Here is a 9,425-nt window from a genome sequence, read left to right on the forward strand (position 1 = left end):
GTAGAGAAACTATAAGAACTGTAGGAGAACCTGTTCCTCTCGTCTAAACTTTAAGGGAAAGTGTCCTGAATAAAGGCAGTTCAGCTCCAGTCTGGTGGTTTATGACGGCTTTCTGAGAAACAGGGCATGGTTTTGAGAAGCGAGCACGTCTAGACCCGCTCTATATTGTTCCGCGTTGGTCTTAATTAGACGGAGGTTATTCACTAATGTCTCGGAGAACACAGAGGATTATCCACGCGCACCTCAAACGAGCGGCAGGGTGTCTAATTAATAACGGTTAAATGCTCCCTGGGGCTCGACTAAAATCAATACTTCTGAGGACAGCCGGGCTGACAGACACTTCTAATTAACTGCCCCAGACTCGCTGACCCTGAGAACACAGGGGCCGGCTCTGAAACTACGGCACGTGTTGTAGAATTATCCTGGAGAACACAGGGAGAGGGAGGAACAGAGAGGAGCAGAACCACCAGCCCACATTCAGAACTTAATTATGCTGTAATCCTCTAAAGCACAAAGAGAAAGAAAGTAAGACTGTTAACTGGCAGAAAAGCAGCCGTCGCTGAGGACGACCAGAGCAACCCGCGTGGCGTTCCAGCTCCACGCTGCTCAGGATCGGTTCCAAAAGAACAGCTACACTGCTGTTTTGACCCTCTGGACCATCCGAAGTTCCACAGGGCAATCTGAATTTGTCGTTCCACCTTAAATAGTGTAGGAGTTACATTCTGGTGCCTGTATAGAATATAATTGATGAGCATTTAAGGTGGAACGGCAAATTTGATATAGATGTTAAACATGGTGGAACACTTACTAATGGTAGAACATGGACCAAATACAGTATGGTGAACGTAGAACATGGTGGAACACTTACAGTGGGTAATGGTAGAACATGGACCAAATACAGTATGGTGAACGTAGAACATGGTGGAACACTTACAGTTGGTAATGGTAGAACATGGACCAAATACAGTATGGTGAACGTAGAACATGGTGGAACACTTACAGTTGATAAATGTAGAACACAGAACAATTATAGTCTAGTAAATGTAAAACATGATGGAACACACAACTGGTAAATGTAGAACACTGAACACATGCAGTACAGTAAATGTAGAACATTGAACACATGCAGTACGGTAAATGTAGAACATTGAACACATGCAGTACGGTAAATGTAGACCTTGGTGGAACATATTTGGTAAATGTAGAACATAGTGGAACACATAATGAATGGTAAATGTGGACTTGATGGAACACAGTATGTAGATGAAGTTCATGGTGGAATGCATAATAGATGTTCAGCTTAGAACATGGATGGAACACATAATGGATGGCAGATATTATCCTGGAGAACAGAGGAGGAGGGCGGAACAGAGACGAGGAGAACCATTGGGACAAAAGAGGACGCCGACCTCAGCTTCGTTCCTCTAACGTAACGCTGTTGAGTGAAACCTGATGGCCTTGATTACGAGTTTCTCAGTGCTACTGAGTTACAGAGACATCATCACATACAGGGAGAACCACAGCAGCTTGACTGAGGCTGCATTACATGCTGCTGCTTTTGCTGGACGAGCAATAAAAGCTGTTGGACTGTGACGGATTAAAGGGCAGCATGAGGGAAAACTCTGGACCACGCTGCGCGCCTCAATCGCCCGAAGATCATTTATTGATGCATCTCTGCTTGACAGGACTCCATTCCACCCCTCGCTGAGCCAGATCCGGAGGAGAAAGGCGAACAATACGGACAGAAAACAGGCCACGGCATCTTTACGCCTCCTGTCCCGCCGCGCACTCACAAACATCAAACCATTTTCAAGCCTGAGAACGCAGCTGGGCTATGGGCCCTTTAATATCGCCTTTGTAACATTAAAGAGCTCATACGCTGCATTTTTTCTCAGTTTTGCACCAAATCATTATTTGATCAAGTCAAGTCCAAATCAAGTCATTATTCATTCCGAGATGACAATTTTCCAACCTCTCCTTATCCCTGAGAGTTAAACAAGCTTTGCTACTGTCCCTTTAATGCATGTAAATAAGCTCTGCTGTGATTGGCTGTCCTGTGTTTCAGCAGTAGAAGACGAGAGGGAGTGTGCTATCGAGAAATAACGTGATGTTATTGGTGATAACTCCCTCCTCAGTGCTCTACTGCTTTAATACAGCAGGTAAATAAATACAGTAAGAAATGAATAAACTGGCTACGTCAGAGTAACGAGCTCCGCCCACTCGCTGCTCAGCCGGCAGTTCGTTCTCCAGCTCCTTACACTAAATTCCCAAACTGTCGTCTCCACTGAGCAGCTTTTCAGTCGGCAGCTGTGACAGAAGAACAGCTGAACAACCTGGAATCAGCCAGAAATGAACCCAACACCATTCGCCAGACGTGTCTGATCTTCAGAGTCCGACCAAATCAGACTGAGCCAGAAAACTGAGCCAATATCAGGTTCAGCTCAGTTTGGTCAGTTTGTCCAGATCAGTATTAATGTTGTTTTGTTCCAGCCGGTCTGTAAAGCTTCTTACAGCCCGTTTAGTTTGGCGAATGGTGTTGGGTTCATTTCTGGCTGATTCCAGGTTGTTCAGCTGATCTTCTGTCACAGCTGCCGACTGAAAAGCTGCTCAGTGGAGACGACAGTTTGGGAATTTAGTGTCGTCTCGTCTTCAGAGTCGGACCAAATCGGCTGTCGGTCAGATGTGATCTTAACAGTGTCCGTTTTCTGTTTGTGGTAAAGTGAGAAGTAAAAACGTTCAAATGGCTCGAGCGTCTCCTACAGCTGTCAAAGTGGTTGCTTAGCAACAGCATCTCAGTGGAGTGATATGGTGAAATAACAGCAGTTAGAACGCCTCTCAGCCAATCAGCTCGCGCGGCCAGAACTAACTGCTGTATAATGTACCTCCTCCAGAAAGCAGGAGCTGAAACACTCCTTATGACTTTAGCATGGGCGAAGCTAAACCGCTGTAGGTCTGAACGGATATATGTAAATGAGATCATCCTTGTGACATCACAAAAACATGAATTCAAAACAGGCTGTTTTTTACAGCTTGGCTTCCATGTATGGACTGTATGGATGGTACATTTTTGTTATTGTAACTCTTAAGATGCTACATCACACTAAATAACACAAAGGTCAGTTTTCCATCCATACGGGCCCTTTAATGATCTACCACCAAATAACCAGACGGTAACTATGGCTGCACATTCTGGACTTTATTCAAATTCAAAGGTGTTACAGCGGACATGCGACATGCCTTCACGCCAACTGGGTGAACCAGTTTGCTACAGCCCTGAATATGGGGTCCCGGACCCCCCAGGACCCCTTTATTTTGCACCTTGCTACCAGAATCGCCTCATAAAAACGCTTCACACTAAAAAGCTCATCTAGGAGTTTCACATCTGTGTCAGTCTCCTCACCAAAAACCAAACGACCTCAGTGAAATGTTTTATATTCTTTTATTTAAAAGAACTTACGACCTTTTCCCCTCATGGACAAGGACAAAGGCCTCTTTTCTTCTTTTGTACATCATTTACACGAACAGGAGTGTCGAACATATAAACACGAACCGAACCGGAGAAATCCGCCCCGAACTGAGAACCAGCTGGGAAATGACCTGAAAACGAGTCTGAAAACCTCAAATAAGGACGGAAAAGACTGACCATCTGTGGTCAGCAGCTCAGAGTCTGACTCCTCCCAGTCTGCATAACTTATTAGCACTCGTTCAAGCCAAAAATGACAAATGATGAACTTCAAAACCAAAAACAGACCAGGAAACATTCCAGACCTTCGGCCCCTACAGTGATCCGGTGGCTTGCATCATTTTGGTTCCTGCTTTGACGACATGGACTCAAAACTTAAACCTAATCCTGAAGAAAAAACAATATTCAAACGAAAATCTTCATTGGCACCTTCCTTCAGTCCGAGATGAGGCTCAGTCTGGGCCGGGAAACCGCTTCACAAGGCAGAAACCAAGCCGCTGGTGCCAAGCAGAGGATCATGAAGGTCTGATGAAGATCACTACGTAGCTACAAACAGCGGCAGGAACCGACAACACAGAACATTCGACTCACGCCACATTAGGAAGGTCTCATTTCTCCATACTGAATGGTTTAACTGGCAGATGATGTCCTTATTCGTCGCCTAATGTAATAGAAAGATGAGCTCCTCAAAGCTGGTGAGCTTCCTCAGCTTAATTCTGAAATAGGCCAAGAAGGAAAGACCTAGAGCCAAACACCTGCAGGACATTCAAGATTCACTATGAAATGCAAACAGCTCCAAAAAAAATAACCAATTTTGGCAAAAATCTGCAAAAATTCACATGTTCGCTCCCTAAAGTACCTTTTTAATGCTGAGTTTGTTTAAGTACTGTCTACTGAGAGGTTCTCCAGAGCAGAGGTTCCTCAAGAAACCCCAGTGGTCCACAACCCTGAGAGTGGTGTTGGAGCAAATATCTGGCTTTTGCAGCCACTGGGTGGCCAATCAGTTCCATTTCTGTTCTTTTAACCACTGGTAAATACAAAATCCTGGACTGGATACTGGATTCAAAAGTCCTTTTGAAGACCTCTGCTCCAAAGAACCTCCAGAAAACCCCCCAAAGGAACCGTCGTAGGCCCCTCTGAACCTGATCATCCTTTACACAGGAAGGCACGAATTAAAGGCACATTAAACACCCATGATGCATCATTAAATATTAGGCTTTAACTTCAAATCGGCATCTCTGAACTCCCACATGTTCACAATATAAAGGTGAAGCACTTCATTAACGGCAAATTCCACTGATTTTCCTACATTTCTGCAAATTCTCAGATATTTTGAGTGCTTAAAATGATTTATCATCCAGAACCACCAGAGAACCTACACCAGTCTTCTGAGCTTATATGGAATGTTGATGATGGAAAACAGTGGAAAATCTGGAATAATGAGTTTTCTTTGGGGACTATTTTGCCGCACAGCGCCCTGCATGTCTCCCTCCACCATGAATGGAGTTGAAGTTCTCTAAACTCTCATAAAACAGCATCTCAGTCATCAGGCAGTGAATTCAGAACCAGTTCATGTAGGAACTTTCTGTAGGAGCTTTTAGAGGGACGTCTGGTTCCCATCACCACCACTGTGAGGAGCTTTTAGAGGGACGTCTGGTTCCCATCACCACCACTGTGAGGAGCTTTTAGAGGGACGTCTGGTTCCCATCACCACCACTGTGAGCTTTTAGAGGGACGTCTGGTTCCCATCACCACCACTGTGAGGAGCTTTTAGAGGGACGTCTGGTTCCCATCACCACCACTGTGACTCTAGAACGGAGCGATTCACACCAAACCGCTCTGTTTACATCTTAACTGTGTAGTTTTGCAGAAAATGTTGAAATATCAGTGGAATTCCCCTTGTACAGTGTACAGTACAGTATAGAATGTGTGGCAGTGGTAAAAGTCATCTTTTCGGTTGAGACTCAGTCGTCCAGTGAAAATTAGACGATGTAACAAAGAAAATCTCTTCAAACTGTCAGAACTGACCTTAAAACAACTGAAGCTAAGCTGAAACTGATGAAAACCCCCGACTGAACTCTGAACTCGGGCAGGACGTGAAGCGAATGCCTCTGGCGTGGTTCTCTGAATGAATCCCGTCAGAAACAGATCCAGCTTTCCCGGCTCTTGCAGAAGAGCGGAATAAGCAGAAAGCAAAAGGCCACGGAATTGGAATTCTAAATAATAAATGATGAAAAGTCTTGATTTCGTTTTTAGATGCGCTCTTGCGTAGCTGCAGTGCTCGTTAACCGGGGTGAGAGGCCGACTGCAGCTGACGAGCACAACAGAACGGACTCGTCCTTTCATCTGCTCCAGATACCGACGCCGAGGAGGAGGAGGAGGAGGAGGAGGAGGAGGACCAGGAAATCAGCTTAATGCAAACAATGATTCAGATGAGAGCCTCTTAATTGGGTCCTCCGGGACGCGAACGTGCGGCCGGCTGCAGGACGGAAGAAGGGCTCTTCAGAGGAAAAACACAGTATGAAGATGATGATGTAACAGAAGCAGCCAGATGACAGAGAGAGAGAGAGAGAGAAAGAGAGAGAGAAAGTTAAATGGAAAAGAGAGGGAGAGAGAGAGGGAGACAGAAAACGAAAGAGAAAGAAAGAGAAAGAGCAAGAGAGAGAGAGAGAGAGAGAAAGAAAAAGGAAGAGAGAAAGAGAGAGAAAGAGAAATAAAGAAAAATGAGAGACAGATAGAGAGAAACAAAGACAGAGAAAGAAAGATGGAGAGAGAGATAAAGAAAAAAGTGAGAGTGAGAGAGAGAGAGAGAGAAAGAGAGAAAGAGAGAGAAAGAAAGAGAGAAAGAGAAAGAAAAAAGAGAAAGAAAGAAAAAGAAAGAGAACGAAAGAGAGAGAGAGAAAGAAAAAAGAGAAAGAGAGAAAGAAAAAAGAGACAGAGAAAGAGAGATAAAGAAAGATGGAGAGAGAGATAAAGAAAAAAGTGAGAGAGAGAAAGAAAGACAAAAGAGAGAGGGAGAGAAAGAAAGAGAGAGAAAGAAAGAAAAAAGAGAAAGAGACAGAAAGAGAGAAAGAAAGAAAGAGAAAGAAAGAAAAAAGAGAGAAAGAGAAAGAAAGAGAGAGAGAAAGAGAGAGAGAGAGAAAGAGAGAGAGAGATTAGAGGGTGTTGAGCGCCCTCTGCTGTTAAAACAGAAGACACATCAGGGGCAGAAAAGAACGAGAGAGAAGCCGAGGAGAGAAAGGAGGAAAGATAAGGAGAGGACGGTAAAAGTGGAGACCAGGAAAAGCAGCGAGGAGGAGAAAAGACGCTGAAGGGCAGAGAGAGGGGCAGAGAGAGGGGCTGGGAGAGAGTGAGAGAGAAAGGAGGAGAGAATGAGGGGCCGATGGGTGGAAGTTGAGTGGAGGAAGAAGCCGGAGATCAGCGGTTCCCCACCCCTGCAGCAGGGGGCGCTGTGGAGCTGCTGCTGTTCAGCCCCGTCCCGCCTCTGTGTCTCTGACCGCCTCTGTGTCGGCCGCTCGCTGCCGACTTCAGCTGAAACAGACGGAGGAGAAAAGCGATTCAGGGAAACGATCGAAGAGAAAGGAGGCTAGCCCAGTCACGCCGGACCACCAGGCAGCACACCCCCCCGCCAGCTTTCGGTAAATAACGCAGCCAATTTAAGTGAGGGGGGTGTGGCCCCCCAGAGCCGTTAACCAGCTCACACACACGGTCCAGAATCACCCTGTTCTTCAGTGGTCAGGACCACCACGGACCCTCACAGAGAGGGTGGTGGATTGTTCTCAGCTCTGTGTCCACTCACTGTCCACTCTATTAGACACTCCTGCCTTGTCGGCCCACCTTGTAGATGTAAATGGATGTTTTTGGTTAGTGGACTGTTCTCAGTCCAGCAGCAACACTGAGGTGTTGCCTGATCCACTCAGACCAGCGCAACACACACCATACAGAGCTGGGGGGTCAGAGTCCATGGGGGTCCTGACCACTGAAGTATGAGAAACAGATGGACTACAGTCTGTAACTGTAGAGCGACAGAGGGAAGCTATACGGTCAGAGATCACATGTCGTGCAGTCTCACCTGCTGCGACTGTGAGCCGCTTCCTGCGGATGCTGCGTCCTCATTGGCTGCGTCCCCCTGCGATGCAGCTTTCCTGGCTGACTGTGTCTTGGCCTGAGGCTTGGCTTGTAGCAGCTGGAGGAGGAGAAACACCCCAGGAAGCACTTTAGTGAACCACAAGCTCACACTCACCTGGAGACTCTTCACAAAGCTGCATGACTAAACCTCCTAAATCGAGGACTTTCAGAAAAGTAGCAGACAGAACTCGGGGGTCTCATGGGGCCAGACGTATGACCTCGTGCTGAAAACACACATCTGGGGAGAACCTGATAAACTCCCTCTGCACAGCCTACCTCAGAGGTCGGCAGCATGTGGCTCGCGGCTCCCCGGCTGAATCAGATCAGTAGGCAATAATAAAATAATCCTCCTCTACAGTAAAATAAAGCTCTGCTGATCCTTCAACACAGTTTAACAGTAAATGGTCTTAAACGCTGGAGTTAATGTAGAACTGCTGATTCACCCTTTAACCCTGAAGATCAGCGCAGACGGCTGGTCACCATAGCAACACAGACAACAGTCTCGCCCAGCTAGTAGCTACGAAACGGCAAAGAGAGAGATTTAAGACGGACGTCGATAATTTGGAGACGAATGGACAGATTAGTGTTTATAGTCACTCCAGCTGGTTTCCTGATACGTTTAATCTGCAGCGAGAAACTGAAACACTGAAAAGGCTGAAGTCGCTTCTCATTCCCTCGATTCTTGTTCGGAATTTATTTCCAGTAAATTAAATCGAACAAGAAGCTGGCGAATGAGAAGCGACTTCAGCCCCGCGAAAAGACGAACGTCGAGAGACATTTCGAAAGAAACTTTTCTATTGTTGAAGTTTCCTGCTGGAGATGAGAGAAAAGCAGCTGGAGCTGAGCTGAAGCTCAAAGTCGGTCCGAGTTTTCGTTTATCTTATATTTTTATCCTATATTAGCACATCAGCACACGCAGACACGTTAGCAGCACCGATGGTGAAATGGACGAAACGTTGCGGCTCCCGCGGCGTTTGATGTTTGCTGAAAGGCTGAAACGGCTCTCCGTAACGTTTGGGCCGCGACTCCTGATCTGGAGGATTCGAGGTTTCTCTGAAGCCTGTAGGTCTTTTCAGTGAGAGATGAGAGACGGGCTGCCTCAACAGGGCACTGTGGAGGACCTATGTGCCCTCTGACCTTGGTGATGGTTCCGATGGCCTTGGTGCGTCCCTCCCTGAAGACGAGCCGTCGGTCGGTGTGCAGATACTCCGGAGTCTTTATGAAGCGGAAGTGAACGGAAGCTTTATCACCCGTCCGCAAACATTCCTTACTCATAGACAGGATAGTAGCAGTCTGTCGGATACTGCCACAGTGGACTGAGAGAGAGCGAGAGAGAGAGTGAGTGAGTGAGAGAGAGACAGAGAGAGAGAGAGACAGAGAGAGAAAAGGAGAGAGAGAGAGACGGGGAGAGAGAGAGAGAGGGAGAAAAAAAGGGAGAGAGAGAGAGAGAGAGTGAGAGAGAGAAGGGGAGGGAAGGGGAAGGAAGGAGACAGAAAGAGACAGAAGGAAGGAGAGACAGAGAGAGAGACGGGAGAGAGACGGGAGAGAGACGGGAGAGACAGAGAGAGAGACGGGAGAGAGACGGGAGAGAGACGGGAGAGAGACAGAGAGAGACAGAGAGAGATGGGAGAGAGACAGAGAGAGACAGGAGACAGACGGGAGAGACAGAGAGAGAGACGGGAGAGAGACGGGAGAGAGACGGGAGACAGACGGGAGAGACAGAGAGAGAGATGGGAGAGAGACGGGAGAGACAGAGAGAGAGACAGAGAGAGAGATGGGAGAGAGACAGGAGACAGACGGGAGACAGACGGGAGAGAGACAGAGAGAGAGAGCC

General features: G+C 46.9%; 1 protein-coding gene across 2 annotated transcripts in view; it reads right to left on the reverse strand.

Moving 5' to 3' along the window:
- Nucleotides 1-6,572: 6,572 nt before the first annotated feature.
- gtpbp1l (GTP binding protein 1, like) overlaps nucleotides 6,573-9,425 on the reverse strand; it is a 42,157-nt gene continuing 39,304 nt past the window's right edge. The window contains exons 10-12 of one of the 2 annotated variants that reach the window (XM_037534356.1): nucleotides 8,729-8,907; nucleotides 7,536-7,649; nucleotides 6,573-6,994 (exon numbers count right to left, since the gene is read on the reverse strand). In XM_037534356.1, coding sequence (XP_037390253.1) covers nucleotides 6,881-6,994; nucleotides 7,536-7,649; nucleotides 8,729-8,907 — 407 coding nt within the window. In that variant the 3' untranslated portion in view covers nucleotides 6,573-6,880. The remainder of the gene's footprint in view (nucleotides 6,995-7,535; nucleotides 7,650-8,728; nucleotides 8,908-9,425) is intronic. The other variant, XM_037534357.1, reaches the window with a different exon arrangement.

This window comes from Pygocentrus nattereri, chromosome 25 (assembly GCF_015220715.1).
Source record: "Pygocentrus nattereri isolate fPygNat1 chromosome 25, fPygNat1.pri, whole genome shotgun sequence".
NCBI classification, from domain to species: Eukaryota; Metazoa; Chordata; class Actinopteri; order Characiformes; family Serrasalmidae; genus Pygocentrus; species Pygocentrus nattereri.